At 39.5% G+C, this 24,366-nt stretch overlaps 2 protein-coding genes across 2 annotated transcripts in view; one reads left to right on the forward strand and one right to left on the reverse strand.

Annotated features, from left to right (window-relative positions):
• The window catches only part of CADPS (calcium dependent secretion activator), a 783,217-nt gene that overhangs the window by 12,552 nt on the left and 746,299 nt on the right, over positions 1-24,366 (forward strand). The window contains exon 2 of the mRNA XM_049715275.1: positions 2,710-2,952. The gene's annotated coding sequence lies outside the window, so the exon portion shown is untranslated. The remainder of the gene's footprint in view (positions 1-2,709; positions 2,953-24,366) is intronic.
• LOC101270775 (NHP2-like protein 1) lies at positions 19,218-20,570 on the reverse strand. Its single transcript, XM_033424767.2, has one exon. The coding sequence runs from the start codon at positions 20,464-20,466 to the stop codon at positions 20,080-20,082; it is 387 nt and encodes a 128-aa protein (XP_033280658.1). The 5' UTR covers positions 20,467-20,570; the 3' UTR covers positions 19,218-20,079.

Consider the following 24,366-nt stretch of genomic DNA (forward strand, 5'->3'; position numbering starts at 1 on the left):
CAGTATGGTACTGGCACAAAAACAGAAATAGAGATCAGTGGAACAGGATAGAAAGCCCAGAGATAAACCCATGCACATATGGTCACCTTATTTTTGATAAAGGAGGCAAGAATATACAATGGAGAAAAGACAGCCACTTCAATAAGTGCTGGGAAAACTGGACAGCTACATGTAAAAGAATGAAATTAGAACACTCCCTAACACTGTACACAAAAATAAACTCAAAATGGATTAAAGACCTAAATGTAAGGCCAGACACTATAAAACTTTTAGAGGAAAACATAGGCAGAACACTCTATGACATAAATCACAGCAAGATCCTTTTTGACCCACCTCCTAGGGAAATGGAAATAAAAACAAAAATAAACAAATGGGACCTAATGAAACTTAAAAGCTTTTGCACAGCAAAGGAAACCTTAAACAAGACTAAAAGACAACCCTCAGAATGGGAGAAGATATTTGCAAATGAAGCAACTGACAAAGGATTAATCTCCAAAATTTATAAGCAGCTCATGCAGCTCCATATCAAAAAAACAACCCAATCCAAAAATGGGCAGAAGACCTAAATAGACATTTCTCCAAAGAAGATATACAGTTTGCCAACAAACACATGAAAGGATACTCAACATCACTAATCATCAGAGAAATGCAAATCAAAACTACAATGAGGTATCACCTCACACCGGTCAGAATGGCCATCATCAAAAAATCTACATACAATAAATGCTGGAGAGGGTGTGGAGAAAAGGGAATCCTCTTGTACTGTTGGTAGGAATGTAAACTGATACAGCCACTATAGAGGACAGTATGGAGGTTCCTTAAAAAACTAAAAATAGAACTGCTATATGACCCAGCAATCCCTCTATTGGGCATATACCCCGAGAAAACCATAATTCAAAAAGAGTCATGTACCACAATGTTCATTGCAGGACTATTTACAATAGCCAGGACATGGAAGCAACCTAAGTGTCCATCGACAGATGAATGGATAAAGAAGATGTGGCACATATATACAGTGGACTATTACTCAGCCGTAGAAAGAAACGAAATTGAGTTATTCGTAGTGAGGTGGATGGATCTAGAGACTGTGATACAGAGTGAAGTAAGTCAGAAAGAGAAAAACAAATACCGTATGCTAACACGTATATATGGAATCTAAAAAAAAAAGAAAATGGTTCTGAAGAACCTAGGGGCAGGACAGGAATAAAGACGCAGACATAGAGAATGAACTTGAGGACACAGGGAGGGGGAAGGGTAAACTGGGATGAAGTGAGAGAGTGGCATGGACATATATACACTACCAAATGTAAAATAGTCAGCTAGTGGAAAGCAGCCACATGGCACAGGGAGATCAGCTTGGTGCTTTGTGACCACCTAGAAGGGTGGGATAGGGAGGGTGGGAGGGAGACGGAAGAGGGAGGAGATATGGGGATATATGTATATGTATAGCTGATTCACTTTGTTATAAAGCAGAAATGAACACACCATTGTAAAGCAGTTATACTCCAATAAGGATGTAAAAAACCCCCCAAAACAACAAAAAAACAGTCCTTACATTGTTTCTCAGGATTAAAGAGTTTTTGTTTTTTAAAAACAGAAAGCACACCTTTGGAAGTTAAAGAATGTCGTTGGAAACCAAACTGCCACTCTACGCTTGAACACTTTAAAACACATTTATTTCTATGACTTTGAATGGCTCCTGTGTTTTTCCTTCTAGGAAGAAATTTGTTCTGTCAACAAGCCAATAATGTGTCTTGCACCCTACTGAATTTTGAATATTTTTATATTTTGTGTTAGAGAGCAAGGGTTATTCTCAAAGGGTAGAACTGAGTTTCATGTTGAATATCTAAGTACCACTTATAATTAAAATCACAGAAAAAAATACTAGACCCTATTTAGTATTCAGTTCTGGAGACATAAGAAAAAAACACACATACTCCTGCTATGTGCTGATAGGGCTTGTTTCAGCTTATAATAAAATTACTTTTCACTTAGAGCACTTTTCCTCTTAAAGGCTCAAAGAATTTCAGTTCATGCTTAAGGGATGTGCATCTCTATCTGGCATAATTTTTTCAAAAAAGTTAATACGTCAAGAGTGACTTTCTCGTTATTATTTTGCTTCAATTCAAGCATGATATTGATCGTGTATCTGCTAATCCTTCCATATTTCTTCCACAGATTTCTGAGTTCCTTCACCTTTTCATCTACTCACTATCAGATGAGATCCCTACCCATATTTTTCTCAACTTATGGAACTCATGGGTCATTTACCCTTAAGCAACAAATCCTGACTATAAATTATGAAGGCTGTAGAGTTTTATATGCACTAATCACAAGAAGAGACAGAACAGCAGCGTCACTGGAGCCTGGCTGTGGACACAGGAAGACCTGGACTCAGGTCTTCGGTGACATGTAAAAGCTGTGTGACCTTGGGAGAAATTGATGAACATCTCTTTGTGTCAGTTGCCTTGTCTATAAGATTGGGATGTATTAATAGAAAATACACCTCATGTGGTTATTTGAAGATGTGGCAGTTTGAAACATGGCACCCCAATTTTTGGACACTTCTCTCATCAAATGAGTAGAGTCAGTGCCTCCTATTTAATCTGGGCTTTATGGTCACTTCACCAGTGGAATACATGGTGTCAGATTCTGGAGCCTTAAGAAACTAGCAGCTCCACTTACTATCTCTTGGGATGCTTGTTCTAGGAACCCATCCACCCAGCCATGCTGAGAAGAAGACCTAGAAACTCATGGAGAGGAGTGGGGGCTCCTTGCCCTTGGCCATGACTGAGCTCCCAGCTGGCAGCCACACCAACTTGCCAGCCATGCAGTAACACATCCTGACAGCAGATTCTCCAACCCCAGTGAAGCTGCCCCAACTGACACGACATGGAACAGACATGAGCCTTCTCTGTTGATTGCTGTTTGAGCTGAAAATTCGTGAACTAGGTAAGTAATTGCTGTGGTTTTGAGCCTCTATGTTTTAGAATGGTTTGTTTGTTATGCAACAATTTTAATTGGAACAAAGATTACATGAGATACTATAGTAAAGTGTTCACAGAATTCCAGCATACAGTCATCACTTAAAAATATTACCTGGGAAAAAAATTTGAAAAGGCAATTTAACTTGGACTTCAGTATTTCAGAGAATGTTAAGGTTGAACGGATCTTAGAGACCATCTAGGTGAGAGATGACCAGTTGGTGGTCCAAATGGCTGACAAGTGTATTGTGTTTGCTCAATACGTTTTTGCTGAATAGTGAATGCTTGACTAAAAATATATAAGTGAAACAGTTTGATAAAATCACACCTATGCTGATTACATTTGATGCACTCTGGTATTTTCTCTTGTGTATTTTTAATATTGGTTGCAACCACTAAATTGGTTTCATGACCCACTTTATTTTTTTTTTGAATTTTATTTATTTTTTTTATACAGCAGTTTCTTATTAGTTATCTATTTTGTACATATTAGTGTATATATGTCAATCCCAATCTCCCAGTTCATCCCACCACCACCAAAACCCTCCCGGCTTTCCCCCTTTGGTGTCCACATGTTTGTTCTCTACATCTGTGTCTCTATTTCTGCCTTGCAAACCGGCTCATCTATACCGTTGTTCTAGATTCTACATAAATGCAATAATACGGGATATTTGTTTTTCTCTTTCTGACTTACTTCACTCTGTATGACAGATTCTAGGTCCATCCACATCTCTACAAATGACCCAATTTTGTTCCTTTTTGTGGCCGAGTAATATTCCATTGTATATATGTACCACATCTTCTTTATCCATTTGTCTGTCGATGGGCATTTTGGTTGCTTCCATGACCTGTCTATTGTAAATGGTGCTGCAGTGAACATTGGGGTGCATGTGTCTTTTTGAATTTTGGTTTTCTCTGGGTATTTGCCCAGTAGTGGGATTGCTGGGCCATATGGTAATTTTATTTTTAGTTTTTGAAGGAACCTCCATACTGTTCTCCATAGTGGCAGTATCAATTTACATTCCCACCAACAGTGCAAGAGGGTTCCCTTTTTTCCACACCCTTTCCAGCATTTGTTGTTTGTAGATTTTCTGATGATGCCCATTCTAACCAGTGTGAAGTGATACTTCATTGTAGTTTTGATTTGCATTTCTCTAATAAGTAGTGATGTTGAGAAGCTTTTCATGTGCCTCTTGGCTATCTATATGTCTTCTTTGGTGAAATGTCTATTTAGGTCTTCTGCCCATTTTTTGATTGGGTTGTTTGTTTTTTTAATATTGAGCTGCATGAGCTATTTATATATTTTGGAGATTAATCCTTTGTCCGTTGATTGGTTTGCAAATATTTTCTCCCGTTCTGAGGGTTGTCTTTTTGTCTTGTTTAAGGTTCCTTTGCTGTGCAAAAGCTTTTAAGTTTTATTAGGTCCCATGTGTTTATTTTTGTTTTTATTTCCATTACTGTAGGAGGTGGGTCAAAAAGGATCTTGCTGTGATTTATGTCAAAGAGTGTTCTTCCTATGTTTTCTTCTAAGAGTTTTATAGTGTCCAGTCTGACATTTAGGTCTTTAATCCATTTTAAGTTTATTTTTGTGTATGGTGTCAGGGAGTGTTCTAATTTCATTCTTTTGCGTGTAGCTGTCCAGTTTTCCCAGCATCACTTACTGAAGAGACTGTCTTTTCTCCATTATATACCCTTGCCTCCTTGGTCATAGATTAGTTGACCATAGGTGCCTGGATTTATCTCTGGGGTTTCTATGCTGTTCCATTGATATATATTTCTGTTTTTGTGCCAGTACCATATTGTCTTAATGACTGTAGCTTTGTATTATAATCTGAAGTCAGGGTGTCTGATTCCTCCAGCTCCATTTTTTTCCCTCAAGATTGCTCTGGCTATTCGGTCATGACCCACTTTAAATGCTGATCTAAAGTATTTAGAAATATAGCTTTAAAAATCTTATAGTTCCATATTTTAAAACAATTATAATATAGAGAATGCTACTGTAAGTCATTAGGTTGGTTTTTAACAGACAGGATAAAACTTAGTCATCCAAATTAATTTAAAGTAGTCTGTTAGGAAGGCAATGCAATTGTTCAAAGGATGCTATAGTTTTTAAAACACTCAAGTTTCTTTGGGGGCTAGGCATTGTTTCCTTCAGTGCTGTAGAGCAGTCATGTTATTTTAGTTATACCATGCTTTTTTTTTTTTACTGTAAATTTATTATCTAAATTGAGCAACTGCCTTATTCACCATACTTGACTCTAAATGGCCTTTGAGTGCTATTAAAATTTAAATTTATCCTTAAAGGGTGATGATTTGGTTCCTGCTAGGTCATTCAAAACAACGTGCCATAACGGTGGAAGTAATTCCCCCAAAATAACTTATTAAATGTTTTCTGTGACTTGGAATAACTATAGGATGACTTTGAAGGAACCATTCTTTATATGCGTATGTAAATTTTGATGATATGCCCAGTGTCTGTGACCTGTATGTTTGACCATATGCTAGAGTGTATGAAAATGTATGACTTTGTCCAATTCTTCAAATTATGCATCCTTATTCTGGTTATTGACGCGTTTTTAGGAAAGTTTTCTGTAGCTTTGTGGTGAGACAAGTTTGCATATCCACTTTTACAGAAATGATGGCGAGAGGGCAGTTTTCCCTTAAGGCAGATTGCAACACCTCTTCTCACTGAAAAAGAAAACCAAATGAATTCTCTTTGGCAGCTTTATGCTATACTCAGAAGATGTTAAAGACACATATTTTCATCCTATATTCTGAAATTATCAAAGTAAATGCTACATAAATGGAATTCTAATTAAATGTAATGGATCGCAAAACATGACTTAAGGATAAAGAGGATATTTTATTACATATAATAAATGTATATCATAAAATAATATAAGCTCTTGGTTTAAAAGAAATCTTTATAAAATGGTATTAAATGAAGAGTCTCAGTTTCTAGAGGAAATCACAGTTAATCATTTCTTCCATATCCTGGGAACAGTTAGAACATATAACATTTTTATGCAAATGGAATGCACACTACTCAAATTGTTCTTTCTCTTGCCTTTTTTAATTTAAAGTTTATCTTGCAGATCTTTCACATTGGAGCATATATACTTGCCTCATTACTTTCAATAGCTGCACATTATTTCATGGTATGTGAAGTGAGAGACTCTCTCATCCCACTAACTCAGGCAAGGAAGACGTTCAGTCATCCTTAGTTTTCTTTAATTCAACTTAATTTTATTTTAGGATTCTATTCCCCTGTGCAGTCCAAACTTAATATCTGCCAATTCTGGGTCTGGCATTTAGCTGAGTTCACGAGGCTTAGGTAGAACAGAGGTTGTGGCTGCAGAGTCTTGTCCTTGGTTGTTGACTTTCCATGCTGACAGATGCTGAGATGTATTTGTCCCATCTGGTCCTTCACCCTAGTAGATCTCTGGTGATCATCTCTGGCTCTCACTCCAGTCTCGTTAGATCCTTCGGTTCTCCTTCATGTCTATAAGTCACTCTCACACACACACAGGATTACTTTGCCATGCTGTGACTGGGAGGAGGTCTTGCAGGCTCTTTAGACCCATCTTTTAGTTACACCAGGCAGCCATTCCGTTCCTACTCTTTTAACACTATGTCAGGATACTCTGAAAATGCGGGGGAGGGGATCAGGAGAGGGCTTGGTCGTTTCTAGGCATCTACCTAATGAGCAAATGTTCTTTTCGCTCAGACTCAGCAAAATAGTCTGTAGTTTTTGTTACTTCCCACCCCTGGATTCAGCCTTCAATGGAAGCTCCTTTCCAGTGCACGTATATGCTCCCCTTCTGACTTCCTCGTTTCCCCAAGCCAGGAAGTTTTTAATTTATGGGGCCAGATAGGTAAGTTTCTCTTATTTACTGCACAAGCTTCTAAATATCAGGGTCAAGGCTTTTGAAACTTTTTGAAACTCAAAAGCCAAACATTTTCTATTTATTTGACATTTGCATTTTGCTCTGCCCTTTGATCCTGAAGCAAGGCATGCAGTATACCAGAGAGAAAAGAAATTCAAGCAAACAGCCCTCCCTAAACAGCTAACATTACCAAATATTATCTCACATATGTGCGTATATACTAATTATGACTCTTTATGGTTAGTAATTTATGTTGTTTCCATATGTTGTCGCTGTTACAAGCTACAGTAAATGTCCTTGCCTACATAGCTTGGAAGTTTATGTACAGATATTGACAATAAAAATCCTAGCGTTGGAATTCATGGAAAAAGTGGGCAAGGGCAGGTGTATGGTAAATAGTAATGGACATCACCACATCTCCTTTCCAGAAAGGTTACAAAACCACAATCTTGTATAGAAATGCCTGTTTCTCCATAGTGTCATCCACTAGGTTTTCTTCCATGTTTAAAGTTTTTCCAAATTGATAGCTGAAAATATTATCTCTTTATTTTCTGATTTCCCGTGTCTTTAATTAAGAGATTGAACATATTCTTACAGATGTTCCAGCATTTTGCACCTTGTGTTCCCTCAATTGCTTTTTTTTCTATTTGTTTGCTTTTTAAAAATTTTATTGAAGTATAGTTGATTTACAATGTTGTATTTAATTCTGCTGTACAGCAAAGTGACTCAGTTGTACATATATATATATATTCTTTTCCATTATAGTTTATAACAGGATATTGAATATAGTTCCCTGTGCTATACAGTAGGACCTTGTTGTTTATCCACCCTATATATGTTTGCATTGCCTTAATTGCTTATTGATATGAAAATGTGGTATTAAATAATTCTAAAGTGGTTTATATAGAATTTTTCTCAAGAGTTATATACTGATTGATTGAATGAGTTTTGTTTTGGGAGGCAGGTTGTATAGAGTTTAAGGCAACTACTACTTCTCAGTCTTTACTGCATTTGACAGCAACTGAATAAGTATTACATAAGGTTAGGAACAAAATAAATCTGAAGATGAAAAACTGAGTCACCAACACAGAGGCAATAATTATGCTCCAACAATGTTGTAATATCTCCACTCTGTAAACACAGAGCTAGTTCTCATCAAAACGGCATTCGGTCCAACCGTCGCATGATAGCAGACATGGGAGACAGCTAACAAAGCCAGTGAATGGCCCTTGAGCATGTGTAATTATGCAAGGATTCCAATAACTAATTAGCACAATGGATTTGGTCTCAATTCAAGTGTTGCAGAACATCCATTCACATGTCCCATGATGTCACTGCTTCAAAGAATTGCCACTATAATAGATTTGCTGCCGGTAAGCATTCCACAGAGAAGCTAAGACACGTAAGAACTTCAGGAGCAATGAATGAGAACTGCCAACTGCGTGATTACGTTTTCAACACCTTAATCAAATCATGTAACATCTAAAATATCTGACTTCTCCCTCTTCAGATCTTCTCCATGTCCATTTCTTATATTTTCTATTTCATACTTACCTGTATCTTAACCAAATCAGCATCCTGTCTTCCAGCTAGAAAGCACCTTACAATCTGAGTAACTCCTTACAACCAGCACCCTGCCCCTTTTTCTTGATGATAATTGCTACCATGTCCTGAAGCCATACTGTGTGCCAGGCAACCCTGCTAGGTCATTATCATTACCCCCATTTTATAAATAGAGCCTGACACTCAGAGAGGTTGGAAAACTTGCCCAAAGTCAACATCCAGTAAGTTGCAGAGTCAGCAGTATCAGGTTCTGAGGTCTGATACATTCTGCAAGGGAAAAGGAAGGAGATTTTTAATATGAGTTGCAGCATTTCTCAGAGTAGACTTTGCTGGAACTGCTACTTAATAGCTAGCAATGCCGAAGCCTCTCTGTACATGATTTTGCCTGTGGGCAGTTAACTGTCCCTTCAATGCTCTGACTAGTTCTGTTTAATCCCATTTAAAGATTATATGGTTGGGTAAGGCAATCTGTGCTGTATGACCCTTAGACTGCTTTTCAAACACGGAGAAAGATGCCGTATAAGGAATAGACTAGATTCCTGACTCCTCATCTCATTTTTTGGCCGCATTTTCCTCATGGAAATGGCTGAAGATGGACCCCTTCCTCTTCTGCCTTCTCCTTCTTGGTTCGCCCTCCCCCCACAGCCTTGTGACCCTTCATCTGACCATATTTAGGCTGATTGATGGAAAGAGCTTGGAAAAATGGCTTTCCCTCTAGAGGCAGAAAGGGAAGGAGTTGGATTTGGGGAGAAAGGTTGGAAGGAGAATTAACCCTGTGGAAGGGACCCAAAAGTAGTCCAAGTGTTGGACTTAGACCTGGATGATGGAGCCCTTTGAAAATATCTCAAGAAGACAAGAATTTGGGGAAAGCATTGCTCTTGAGGTAAACGTAAACTGGGCAACCTTTTGGGATAGCACCTTGGCTGTACTATCACACTTCACAGCCAGTGGTCTTAGCCACCGAATTCCACGCTTTGTAATTCAGCCCCAAGCAAGCCTGATGGTCAAGTCCCTCATTACCCTTATCAGAAGTAAATATATATATATTACATTCAGAATGGATAAACAACAAGGTCCTAATGTATAGCACAGGGAACTATATTCAATATGCTGTGATAAACTGTAATGCAAAAGAATATAAAGAAAACGAATGTCCGTATGTATATAACTGAGTCACTTTGCTGCACAGCAGAGATTGGCACCACATTGCAAATCAACCATACTTCAATTAAAAAAGGAAGTAAATATAAAATTTCATTTTCAGGAATTTTCAAACAGGGAAACAAGCTCTCATACTACCTTGAAGACTTTAGACTGAAGTGACTGGTTTAAGCTTAATTTCCTCATTTTGCAAAACTTAAGGTTCATAAAGGGAAAACAGCTTATTCAGGACCACACAGAAAAAGAAACATTTCTACTCATGTTACAATGTTGGACTAATATTTAGAAGAGAGTTCTAGTTCAACATTCGTGTGATCCATTTCAATACACAAATGTTGCAGAAAACTCAAGTGTCCCTGAGAAGCATTTTTTCCCTGGTCATAGCTAACGTTTATTGAACTCAGCACAATGCCAATTACAATGAATATCTTTGTCTGCACTCTCACTTAGTCTTTACAGTAACACTGGGAAGAAGGAAGTTGTAGGAATCCCCATTTTATAGGTGATAAAATAAAGGCTCAGAGATTTCAAATCATTTGTCACTTGCTAATATACAGAATCTTATCCAAGTTTTCGAATTCCAAAAGTCAAGCGAGGTCTTAACTACTGTGTCATGCTGAGCCCCTAGACAACATTTGAAATATTTAAAGGGTCCAAACTCAGAGAGCTTGCCCATGCTCTTCCTTCCACCTGGAATACTCTTTCTCTAAATGCCCCACGAGGTTTAAACTTTCACTGACCTCAAGTCTCTGCTTATCAGTGAGGACTTTTCCAACCACTTTGTATAAAATACCCACCTGCTGTACGCCCACGCTTCTGATCCCCTTCACCCTGCCTCATTTTTCTACATAGAGTTTATCATCAGGCATATTCTGTACGTTATTTCTGCATTGTATCCATCTTTCCTAGCTAGAAATGTCATCTCTATGAGGTTGGGAACTTGGATCTGTTCCCTGGATCTCCAGTAGCTGGAAGAGTGCCTGGCACACAATAGATGCTCACAAAATATTTGTAGCATGAATGAGTGTGTGAATGAATGAATCAATCAACTTCAGTTACATCTCCCTCATCAGCCTCATACAGTATCTATCAGGAGCAGCTGGGGGACTCCAGGAAGTCTGATTTAAAAGGTGTCCGATTTTCTTTAAAAAAAATCCAGTTGAATAAAAGAATATTTAATTGTGTCAGTGGCTGGGATTAAACCATACGAGGGCATCCATTTTTTCTTCAAGCACTGACAGCTGGAGGAAGAATATACAAGTCTGCTCTCCTTGTCTGTCCTTGTGTTCCCTTCCTCCTTGCATAGCTCTGTATATTTAAATCATTGGAAATACTCATTCTGAGAAATGTGGAAGCAGCATTTTTTTCCCTTTTCATAAGCCAACACTTATTCCCAGTGGGTAACATTTAGCAATGAAGTGTTTTTTGACTCCAGCACTTATCAGTGTTTCTGAAATATACAGTATAATTAAATTACTCGGAGGTGGTACTTTAATCAGGAGCAAATTTAATGAATATTCAAGCTGTTCACTGTTAGGAAATAAAAAAAGATTGTAGGAATTACAGCCTCAAAAGTCATACAGAAGAGGGTGCTAACGTTCTTTATGAAATACACACACACACACACACACACACACACACACACACACTCACTCAAGAAAGCTTTCTTACATAACTGATCAAGTGATATCAACTATATGCACTGAACATTAAGTAGAGAATTTATAAACACAGGCAGTTCAAAAGTCAAAATCATTGCCTAACAATAGCACTAAATTTTTTAAAAATTGGGACAGTTTATAAAATCTACCTCAGTTTTAGACAGATTAGTTAACAGTTAACCACGTCACCACCAAAAGTAGCATACTTTCAATCCCAAAAATGCCCGTCAGAGTCAATGCTGTGATATTTCATTAAACCATTCACCTCTATCAAAGCTAAAAGAAGATGAACAAAAGAAAAAATATTTTGGCTAAAATTTCATATTATAGCCCTTGATATCTTTTAAATAAAAAATAACATTTTATTTGATTAACTGCATATTCTTTGTTCAAAGGTTTTTCTTTTGAGGGTAGATAAAGATGACTACCAGTTATTGCTTAACTCTGATTCCAGAAAAATCATGTTATAGTTTCTGGTTATCTACTCCAAAGGAAAACAGAGTTTTACCATTGACATCTTTTCTGGTTCACTTCCTCTAAAATAAAATTTCAGGAAGGATGAAGTTTCTGTGAAGTAAGTAAATCTCGAAATTCTCTTCTACTTGTGCTTTAGAGATGTTATTTGAAGATAGCCATGGCAAAAACCCCTCTCACTTATGTTTCAAATGTGCCCTAATTTCTCTTCCTTCTCCAAGGTTTTCTAAGCTCCTGCCTTTATAGTTCAAGCAATTTGTATTTTGATTATTTCTTTGAAGCAGAACAGTCACGTGAACTGTAAATTTTCTGTGGGCAAAATAAATACAAATAAGAGGAACTTTCGATATCTGCCTTAAATGAGTTACTTAGAATACAAATAAGAAAAGCCATTCCAACAGGGAAAGCTACTTTTATACTCCACTATAAGTTTCTAGGCGTAGCAGCTTTGAGAGGATATATGTATTACACAAAGCTCAATAGATGGATGGTCTTAAATGAAGTTCCCATTTGTAGAGCTTGATTGGAAGAAGGCAAAGCCTTTTCCTGAAAGAGTAGTTCGTTTAGTCATTCACACCCAAAATGCACGTGCCATTTTCAAGCCACTGACTAGCCAGCTAAAACGGAGGAACTCAGGCAGATGGGAGAGTTAGAGAACAGAGCAGACACTGAACAGACCTCTGACACTGAACACGTCTGCCCTTACGCTCAAAGCCATTGCAGCCACTCACCTGACATCATCAGCTAAGGGTGAGCTGGGTCCATCACTTGGCTTTTGTTCCCAGATCCATTCTCTGCCCTTCTTTCCTCGGTTGTGTACTGGAGGACACTACATTTCCCAGGCTCTCTCGCTTTCTGCTTTTAGATGGGTTTAGCTAATGGGAGACTCTGGGTGCAAGTGTGGGGAGCAAGAAGGGAAAAAGCCAGGATAGCCCCCATTCTGTTTCAGGTGGCAACTCCAGTACTTGATGTAATACCTGTGTGGTTCCAGTTCCTAGAGGATGTCCCCTCTCTCCATGGTCTCAGTTCTCTTCAGACAGGCCCACCAGGGACCCTGACTCCTGAGCTCTGATACAACCACCTCCTGCTTTTCACACTCCAGCCCTAGGTTGGTAATAGCTTCCTTGCTTTCGCTAAATGCAGGGTCGCTTCATAATACTGTTTAGTTCCTTAGCTATTCTATCATCTGAGTAAACAGTCCCTTGTATTAGATTCTTTTGGTTTGAAATATTTAAAGGGCTCTCTTTTTACTGATACAGAAGACCATCTTTTGTTCTGTAGGAATATTTGGAAAGGACTCACTGTCCTAGTTTAACCCAAATATTTTATTGCATAACTTCTTTAAATCAGTCTGGTTGGGCAGTGAGAAAACAAAGATTAGGTTAAAAATATATCTACTCCACCAGTTTCTACCTTGCTCACTGTACACACAAAAACAACCATATATATAACTCTGAAGCACTTACCACAATCTGACACTTCTGGGGCGGTTATAGTTGACACATATTTTGTATTACTATTCAACTTCCAAATGTTTATGGATTATTAAATATATGTCAGGAAAGAAACAACCTCCAAGCTTCACTCTTGATGAAGGTATGGTAAGAGATAGAGTTACAGGTAGAATTGTTTATGCCTCACCACTTTGAATATGTTATTCCATTGTCTTTTATTCATTGTTCTGTATTTATATGTGAAATGGGGATAGTAAGGTATTTTCCCCATCAGATTGTTATGAACATTAAATAAGAGATACCGAAAATACTGCCCAGCCTACAGCAACTACTTAAAAACATCAGCTCTTATTGCTGACTAGAAGTCTTTTGTCAGTCGAATAGTCATTCCTTTGTAGGAATATGTCTCTTAGTCTCTGGTAGCTTTTAAGAATTTTGCCTGTCTTTGATAGTCTGCAGTTTTATCACAATGATTCTTTTAGACGTGAGTTTGCTTGTCTCTGTCCTATATGGATATTGGGGTACTCTTTAAATCTTAGGATGCCTTAGATGACTATTTGTTCAATTCTGGAAAGTTCTCAGCCATTTTCTCTTATAACATTAGGTCTCCCTCATACACTTTATTTTATCCTAGAACTCCTATCGGACATATATTAGACTCCATCTTCCTATCTTGCATGCCTCAACTTCTCTTGTTTTTATTTCTCTCTTCCACACTCTAGGTCACTTCCTTAGATCTGTGTTCCAATATATACATTATTTTTGAGTGTGTATTTTTACTGTTGTTCAACTAGGTAATTGATTTTTAAAAATTGCAGTAATTTTGTGATTGTCATTTAAAGATTTCCATTGTATCCTTTCCCATTTCTCAAATCTGTCCTTTTTATACTGTTTTGTGCTTGCTTTATCTTTATTATTTCCTCTTTACCTATTTAAACATTTAAAAAATACTTATTTAAATCTTCTTTTAGATAATTCTATTATTTCTTGTTCGTACCAGGTTTTCTTTCTGTCGCACCATCCTATTCTCCTTCTCAGTGATTCACTTCCTTCCATGGTTTGAATCTTCAACTGGAAGCTCATCTTCAGTTGAGGCTTACTTCCCTGGCATCCTGGGCTCCCTGAGCTGTGGTATTTTCCCTGTTGTGTTATGGTGGCTTTGCCGCTTCTGAGAGTCCACGGGTTTCACTCATTCTGGGTCAGTTTTTATGTTGATTTCTCAGTTAGGAGCTTCTGCTCCACACTGATGGCATGAATTTGGACCTGCTCATTCACGTGGTGATGCATTTGAATTTCCTTGGGTTACTTTTCTCTAAATTCAACCTTGGATGTAAAACAAGCTTCCTTGCTGATTCCCCCACCTGGTGGGGCTGGAGTCTGCCCATCCCCGTGACTCACAGCTCTAGTTCCCTGTATAAATAGTGTCTGTGTCCTAGACTAGCTTCTCTGCACAGGCATCCAAACCCCCAAATGCAGCTATTAGGGCCTACATCTGCTTCTCATAAAACTCTAATACATTTTCACCTAAGCCCCTTCCCACCTCTCTGATTCTGAGTTTGCTTTGCAATTCTGAAAATGGGTATTTCTATCTTCTGGTTTTGAATTTGCATATGTGTTCACCTAACTTTCACTTTCTTATATAATATTTTATCTATTCAGAGTCTAATTCGGGGGATCCTTTCCTCAGTTTTATTCCCCATATTGACCATGCTGAAAGAAAAAAACGCTTGAAAATTACAGAAAGATTCTTTCATAGAGTGTCATCTGTGCAATCTCAGAACCACCTGGAATGGGGTGTAGGTATAGTCCATTACCAGAAAGAAGATACTGTTACTCCTTGCTGATCATGAATCCACAAGAAGTCCATGAAATGATGCAAAAGATTTCTTTTCTCATCAGGTAATTAATTCATTTGGTATGCTTTTGGCTGAAGGTAACAGAAAATTCAACGAAAATTGGCTTAAACAATAAGAAAGATTTGTTTTCTTATCTATCCAAGAGCTAAAAATAGGGCCATTTCAGAGTCGGTTAACTGAGTGTCTCAACCTCATTATTGCTGCAGCTCAAATTCTTCTCATACCTCCGGCTTTCCCCGCACGGTCACGAGATGACAGTAACAGTTCCAGGCGTGTCAACCTGAATATCTATCAAGATGGAGGAAAGGGGAGAAGAGAATTTAGTTCTTCCATAGGCGTATCTTTTTAAGAGAAAGGAAGAATGTCTAGAAGTCCTCGTGGTGTAGCCCTCATCTCTAATTGGTTAGAAATGTGTCATAGGCCCGTTCTCAAACCGATCCCTGACAAGGGAAATAGAGTTACCACAAATGGCAGAGATCAAATTAGACTCACTCTGGGGTTGGTAATGAGTCCAGGCTTCCCTGAAGTACAGGGTTGCCCCACGACTGAACAGGATCAGGAATCTCTTACCTTGGAGAGCGGGAAATAGCTCTTGGGCAAAGTCAGGTCTTTCAGAGTCGGCCTTAGGAGGGGTTCGGCAGGTCCCGTCTCTGGGCTCCTTTCCCCCTGTGTTTGCATCCCCTTTTCCTCCCCCAACCCCAGCCCCTGCTGAGGTACAAGCAACCTTCGACACTATCACTGTTTCTGTCTCTATCCTGTAAGAGTGAAGGTGGAACCTTGTGATTGGTACCACCTTGCAGCCTATGGAAAGCCTAGATGTTTTTCACGTCTTCAGACTGAACCATGTATGAGCTAAATAGGGGCCATACTCATCCCTGTCCTGCTTTAGAACTTGGTCTTCAGAGGTCTCATGGCATTGTCTAGAGGTGCACACACAGGGAGCCTTTGGATGGGGACAGTATAAAGTCTCACAGCATGGGGAGATGCTACCGCTGTGGGGAAGAGAGCTGGTGATGTGCTGGTATGAAGTGAACAGGGTTTCTATCGGTACAAACTGGAGTCCCGACTGGCACAGGCTGCATGGCCTGCATTATGAATAATGGGAAATTCTCACACGAAGGCTATGTGGGTGACTGGCAATGACTCCAAGACGCCGCAGGTCATAGGCCTTTTAACATGTCCTTTACAGTGATCCTCCTTTTGGTTCACTCACTGTGCATGTCACAGGTTATGATACAGTGCCCTCTGGAACGAGTGCCCCAGGGTCAGATCACTTGTATTTATCAGTCACCTCACTTATTTCCCCACTCCAGACACACCTCCAGACCGTCTTTATCGCTCCGCACAAAAGGTGTGTCTCTTCGTTTTTTTCCTTCTAGACTTCAGGGGACCAAACATTCAGAGCACAGATCATGAGTCACAGGAAAAATTTTCTCTTTCCATAAGTGCAGGGAAAACTGCCTTTAACATTGTCTGCATGGTGAGGGAAAGCATTTGTTTTTCTCCTAGAGTGTAGACAGTGGAGGTGAGTGCTCTGTTAAAATGGAATGAATGCTTCTAATACAAAAAAAGGGAAAAACAGAAAACAGCTAAGTTTTTAGAGTAAAGAAGATTGCACATTTTATTCTGCTAAATAAGTAAATTCTTCTCTTGCCAGTATTGATTGATTTGTATGTTATGGCCTTAATGCATTTTGTATTTTTTAAAAATAGTAAAAAAACCCAAAACTCGTGATGGGTGAGGAATAAGATATAAAGGAGTAAAAGAGATGCAGAAGATCAGACACCTGCCCCATCTCACATATAACCCCAGCCTAATTAAACTGAATCTCCTTAGCCCAATAGGGATAAAAAGAAAGAAATGAGATTGTCAAGGACCTAAGTCCATCTCATAGTCTATCTCCTAAGTCTTTTAAGCATTAAACCGTTGCTTGACAACGGTAAGATGGCTACATAACACCAGTCACACTTTCCCAGTCAAGGGGGAGGGAAGGTGGATTTGAAGGACCAGTGCCAGAGTATTAGATGAAAATGTCAGCAAAGACAGATATTGAGTCCACATCTATAGAGAGAGCTGGAAAACACACACTACAACTTATACTCAACGGACAAGAGCCTGCACCTTACGGCCTAATTAGTGGTCAGTTCCATAGGAAGACAGAGTTTGTTTCCCTTCATTCTCTAAAACAATATTGCTCAATCTTGGTTTTGATCACACCTAAAAATCTTAACTCTAAACTTTTTGAAAGTTCAAAGTAAATGAACTATTATGATTAAAAACATAACAAAGCAGTGATAATTTTAGAATCCAGTCTTTAAAAATACTATAGTTTCCTCCAAGATACGAATATACTGAATTATCCTCTACCACACTTCAAAACTCACTATTAGGAAATAATATCCTCACTTCTTTGCTGTCTGAAATTATGCCTTTAGGGCTCTGTTTTGTTTCACTTTGATCCCTATGAAATACAAATAACCTCTAAGAATGTTGAAACATACAAGCTCCATCAATCAGTAAAATTAAGTGAATGAATGTCAGATCTCTTCTTATTGGAAATCACAGAATTCATTTAATAGTACTACAAAACCACTGGTACCTAAAGCTCCCTGTTTTTTGTTTTTTTCCTTTGCGGTACACGGGCCTCTCACTGTTGTGGCCTCTCCCGTTGCGGAGCACAGGCTCTGGACGCGCAGGCTCAGCGGCCATGGCTCACGGGCCCAGCCACTCCGCGGCATGTGGGATCTTCCCGGACCGGGGCACAAACTCGTGTCCCCTGCATCGGCAGGCAGACTCCCAACCACTGCGCCACCAGGGAAGCCCCATGGCTCCCTGTTTTATAGCTGCCTTTGTGTTTAACCTAACATGGAAGCTGTTTTGTTTTGTGTTTCTGCATTCCCTGCCACTGGTTTCTCCTGTTTAAAAATCATTCCAAAATTATACCTCCATAGATGGGAGGGTTAAAGGGGGGGGCAAGTAAGGGGAGGTGGAGAGTGGAAAAAGAAGGAACTGCTGAGGAGAAAAAGGGGCAAAACCAATAAGGCTAATTAATGTTGCCTCTTCCCTATGGCAGATGGAAACTGACTCACAGAAAAAATGATGTGAATTATTTGTTTCAGTTGAGTTTTTTCCTTCCTTAAAATAAAATAGAGTGACTTCGGGTCAGAGCAAGATGGCGTAGATGAATTTCTCCCTGCTCCTCCCCACTCCACAGAAATATAAACCCTGGAAACCACACAAGAGACAACCAAGGAGAATGCTGAAAGGGTGTAAGAGGAAGGTGAGAAGGTCTCCTCAGGACTTAAGGAATAAAATAGTGGCAGGGTGTCCCCCAACAGGGGCAGATGGCCTGGACCCATCATATCCCAATCCCTGACCTAACAAGAGAAGGCAGCCCAGATAGGGTCATTCTTCTCCCATTCTCCCAAATGGAAAAGGAGTCATGCTTGCAACATCAGGCATAAACCAAGCAGACCAAAAAAATACCACAAAGGCTCTGAAAATTAAACTGCCGTTGAAACCACAGCCCACAAAGTAGGCCAAGATCTATAAGTGAAATCTAAACAGGTGACTGCCTGTTAAAATGGAAGGTTTAGATAGGACCTAGAGTCTCCTAACATAATAGGCAAAATGTCCACAATACAACTTGAAATCATGTCACACCAAGAACCAAGAAAATCACAACTCGAAAGGCAGAAGACAGCCAACGGATGGCAACATCCACAGATGTAAATCAGATGTTGGAATTACCTGACCAGAATTTTAGAGCAGTCATCATAAAAATGATTCAGCAATCAATTATAAAGTCTCTTGAAACAAATGGAAAAATAGAAAGTTTCAGCAAGGAAATAAAATTAATTATCTTAAAAAAAACAAATGGAAATTATAGAACTCAAAAATACAACATCACCAATGAATCACTCAGTGGATGGGATCAAGAGTAGAGTGGAGATGACAGAGGATAAGAGTGGTGATCTTGAGGACACAGTAGAATTCACCCAATCTGCATAAGAGAGAAAATAGACTGAAAAAATAAGGCAAAGTGTATAAGGATCTCTCTGTATTCTTTCTTTTTTTTTTTTTATTTTACGAATGTATGTGTTCTGTATTAGGATGCTCACAAGAATGACACAGTAGCACTGTCCTTCTGATGTGATAGAGAATACATACATCTGACCCACATCATGGCAGGAAATAGGCAAGGGGTAAGGGCTCTCAGAGCTGGTACCAAGTGTCTACTGAAGAAATCTCCATTCACCAAAGCAAGGATGTTCCCTTGAATTCCATCATCTTTGCTGTAGCTTCCAGTTCTCCATGACTGGCCCAGAATCCTCCATTCCAGAACCTCTTGCCACACCTTCAAGACCTAGGTCAACTGTCCCATGTCTCACTCACCAAGGCGCCTCTGGAATTTTGCAGCGTATCTCTTTGGTATGTTGCTGCCCTGCCACCCTCAGAGGCATAGGTGGGAGTTGGGGGGAAATATATTACCAAAAGCAAACAGCAGGGGTACATCAGAAACTGACTCTTGGGACATACACCCAACAACCTCACAGAATACATGCTTCCTCCCCAAATGATACATAATGTCCTAGAGAGCAAAGGAAACCCCTTGATTGTTCAAACACGATCCTGTATGCTGGGCACAAGGGATACAAAGTGGACAGTGTTTACTTCCATCATGCCCTGCACAGTAGGAAGGTGGCACCTGAAAGCTGGAACCAAATCTCTACCTTGGCTCTTCCCTGCCTTTGAATGGTGTCACCCACCCTGCTTCCACCTGTTCTGGGCATGCATTTTCCAAAAGGGAGGATAAGGTGGCAGAGAGAGAGTGGAAGTGGAGATTACAGGAGAGGCTGGGAAGGAGATGACAACCTAAAAACAAGACAAAAACAATACAAAAATACAAAAACCAAATTGAGCACTAAAATATTTTATAACAATAGAAGGTAGCTGGAAATACTATATGCTAACAGACAAACGATACATAACCCCTGGGGTAGCAGTCAGCAGCAGGGAGTGTGGCAGAGGCCACCTGTTTAGACTAAGAGCCTTTCAATGGACTGTTGGATGGATTGGATCTGCTGCTTCAGTTGTGAGCCTTCTTTGATGGTGACAGAACAGGCGATGACAGGCCTGGAGGCCCCACAGGCTCGCCCCAGGGCCTGCTTGGAGCGCACAAACACGTAGGGCATATTCTTGTTCTCACACAGCAGTGGGAGGTGCAGGATGATCTCCAGGGGCTCGGCGTCTGCAGCCATCACAATGAACTCAGAGATGCCTCTATTGAGGGTTTTTGTGGCCTCATTGGCTCCTTTTCGAAGCCGCTTGTAGTTACATGACTGCTGAACGAGGTCCAACAGTTTCTTGGTGAGGTGGGCATCTGCAAGAGGGTAGGCCTTCGGATTTACATCAGCCTCAGTCATTCCTGAGCACTGAGCAGTTCGCCCGCAGCGGTGCCGTCTAACCCTGGGTTTGGAGGCTGCAGATTATACATGTGTGCGGTGCCGCGGTGCCGCAGCGGCACCGCGGTTCTAGGTGGTGATCCATGGGTGATGGCCCAGTGGGAACACTCACCATTGAGTCCGCCTCGGCGGTGTCCTGCCTGATGCTGCAAGGACCTCTATATTATTTCTTACAGTTACATGTGAACCTACAATTACATCAAGAAAAACTTTGTTAAGAAAAGAAGTAGCTTTTCAGTATCACATTAATAATTGAAATTTTTACTACTGCATTTAACTGTCGCCTGTAACATGTACAAAACATCTTTTATGAGAAACAAGCAATCAGCACAGGCCACTTGGCCCAGAGCAGAACATACTGCACTCAGTTAACAAGAACTCTGCTTACAGGCAAGTTATCATTTCAATAGATATTGAAAAATAAATTTCAGAGCTTAGAAAGTCGACTTTTCTCATTTAACAGTTCTGCAGAGGGGTAGCTCCAGAGTTTCTATAGAGCTGGGCCTTCTTAGAGGCAGCCCTTTGTTCATTTTATAAATTGGGGAGAGCTAAACTGCTAAAAGACTACAACATCAGAATATGATTCCTTTTCTTCCATCTTGACCCCAAAACAATGCAGGGCAGAAGTTCTTGGTTAGGATGCCTGTTCTGTAGTCCTAAACCTTCCCTCCAGTGGTACCCAAAGGTCTAGCCGCAGTCTCCAACCAAGCTTTTGTCAGAAATAAAGTTGACATTTTGATCTTTATTTATACTTGCCCTGGGTCTATTGCTCAAGTATTTCTAAACTCAAGTAAAGAAGAAGGGGGCTTGAGGTCAGCCATGTGATTGGAAAGGGGAATGGCCGTGGCCATTGGCAACATTGCTATAGGCTGTCTCTGCACAGCAAACACTTGGAAACAGTGGTGTATGGAAATGGGATAGAATAAATGCAGCCTGCAGAACAACTTTTGATGCTTCTGCCGTTGATCTCAATTTTGTGTAGCATTATCCTTTTCAGTTTCATTAATGATAAATAAAAATGGAATGATATTTCCAATCAAATTTAAGTTGGAGGAAGGCATATTCCATATAGAGTGAATAACGTTTAAATATGCAGAATCAATTGCATAGATTTCTAGGTGGAATTTAATGGTGGCAATAGTATCAATATGGGGCAGAGGCAAAGAGTAATAGAAGCACCAGGGCCTGGTGGCTGGGATGTAGCGTGTGGACCGTGAAGCACCTTGTGTGCTGTGCAAAGGAACATGATCCTTATCTTGGAGTTGCCAGGGAACTGATGTTGTATTTATTTTCCACTTCTTGAGATGAAGAAAAGAGAATTTAACTTTGTACCTCTCCTCAGGGTTTAGAGATTTGCCTCCTAACTACACACTAGATTTATGATAATGCTCACATTCATACCATGCCTCTTAGGGAGCTAGGACATTGGTTTTTAAATTCCAGTGGGTTTAGGAATTAGCTGAGTTCTCCATTAACTGTGCTGACCCCTAGACCCTACCCTCAAAGAGCCTGGTTGAGTTGCTCTTGAGTGAGCTCTGGCAAGCTGGGTTGATTCTGAGGGCCCAGATCTTTGGATTACACTTTGAGGACTGTAAATGATTACAATTTAAACAAAACTCCCCCTACTCCTGTCCTGTGAACAAAAGGTCTGAATGTACTTTCAGATGGAATTAGCAACGTTGCTTCCAGTCTCCACTAGAGGGTAGTATATCAGAATTCTGAGTTTTGAACAAAACTTGTTTAAATTGTGCGATTTTTTGGTTGTTGTTGTTTTGGGGTGTTTTTTGTTTGTTGTTTTGAGAATCAGAGGGTTTAAAACTTTTTTTAATGTGGATTTTTTCCCACATGGAAATGTTGAAAGAAAAAGCATTCTTTGGAAAACTTATTCCCCCTTTGTTTTTTTCTAGTTTAATCAAATGACTTGCTCAGATTAAAATATTTCCTCAGTTGCTAACACACTGTCGTTCTGGGTGATGGAATTATAGGATGTTAGTGATAATACCTTCTCTGTTTTACAGATGAGAGACATGAACCCCAGGAATAAACTAGCTCAAGGCCTCTACAGTTAGTAGTGGAGTTGAGGATAGACCCCCGCTGGCCTGACCATCAATTCAACATCATGTTCCATAAACCATCTTATAAAAAATTTAGATAATTTTGGGAGTGCTGGGGATGGAGAAAGGAATGCTGCATTATCACATTTTAGTTCCTTTAGCTACAGTTCTAATGAGAGTCAGAACCTGAAATATTCATTTGAAACAGACTTGAGAGCTGTATGAAGTAACCATGCTTAATGACTTTATAAATCTGGTGTCTCCTCTGTAGATGAAGCTCCCCACTTCTCTTTTTCTCTTTTTCTGCTGGATTATACCAGTTCTGAGTTAAAACTCTTTGATTTCTGTCTTTTGATCTTGTGCGCGTGGCTTTATTGTTGTTGTTTCTAAATGGTGGAAACATTGCTTCCAAGTAAGGACAAAATGAATTAGGATTTAAAAGAACAATAGCAAGTGAGCATTGTCAAATAAGGGAAAAATGGGTATAAATGTTCCAGTAGATCAGCCAGTTTATATTTTAAGTTGTCTTGGCTTTGATAAAGAAATCTGTGCAAAAGGGTTACACTTTCTCTCTCTCTCTCTCTCTCTTTTTTTTCTTTCTTTTCTGACATGAGGCATTTGCTTCCCTGAATGCCTTAGTGTCTGGTGAAGCCACGTGCTTTTTTTGGGCATCGTTCTCACCCCCAAGAGCTGCTAAAAGAAAAAATGACCTTTTCTTAGAAGGATGTTGACCACTTTCAATCTAGGTGCTAGTATTTGTCCAGCCCAACAATGGTATTATGGTATTATCCCCATGAGGAAGTAGCAATAGTGTTACTTCTTTGTTGTGATGGGAGTGGTTTCCTGAGATGGAAGATTTAAGAATTTAATTGGGGTATAAGAAGGAGTCAATAGGCAGTAACCTAACATTTTCCCCTTTTTAATGGGAAACCACCGGTCATTTCATGCCCTTTAAAATGGTATCTCCTGAGCATCCCACTTATATAAAACCCTAAATTTCCAAGGTGTAAACCAGCCTTACTATTATAATAAAAACTAATTTTGCCAAGCTCCTGGTAAGTGTCAAGCAATAGGCTAAGAGGTTAATCCATCAGATCTTATTTATCCCTCATAACCTTATGAGGTAGTTGCTATTATTATCCCCATTTTACAGATGATGAAACTGAGACTGACATGGACTAAGGAATTAATATAAAAAAACTAGATGAGTTGTTACTTAAATCCAGGCAGGCAAAGTACAAGTGCCTGCACTTCACCACTCTGTTATCCCATGCTTAATTTACATACAGCCCCTAGGATGGCAACACAGAGAGAAATGTATCCCATGGTGCAGAACCATTTAAAATTGAAACATGATGTGTATCTATCTTCTCTTTAAGGTTAACGTGTTTTTAGCAGGGGGAAAAGTTAATTATTGGCCACAACTCAGCCAGTAAGAATAGCCTGCAAAAGCTGAGATAGGGTTAATGTCTAGGATAAAATTCAAGCCAGACCTGATTTTCATGCTCTATTTACTGTAGCAGACCAGATCCTTCCTTCAGAATCTCTGAAAACAGAAAGAATAAATAGCAAATATATTAAATGACCAGAACCTAGAATTGCAGTGCATATTTACATTAGAGACAGGTGTTATTTCAGATATAGCTTAAATTACATTTTTGGGGCATCAATTGGGTATGTGCCTCAATTCACAAGAGTTTAAAGCTCCATCTTTACAAGATTATCCAGAGTGCTCACTGAGATGTGCAAGAGGGAAAAGAAAAGCACTGGAAGGAAAGAGAAACACTGAAATTCCTACTCCAAGGAT

Source organism: Orcinus orca, chromosome 10, assembly GCF_937001465.1.
Source record: "Orcinus orca chromosome 10, mOrcOrc1.1, whole genome shotgun sequence".
Lineage (NCBI taxonomy): Eukaryota > Metazoa > Chordata > Mammalia > Artiodactyla > Delphinidae > Orcinus > Orcinus orca.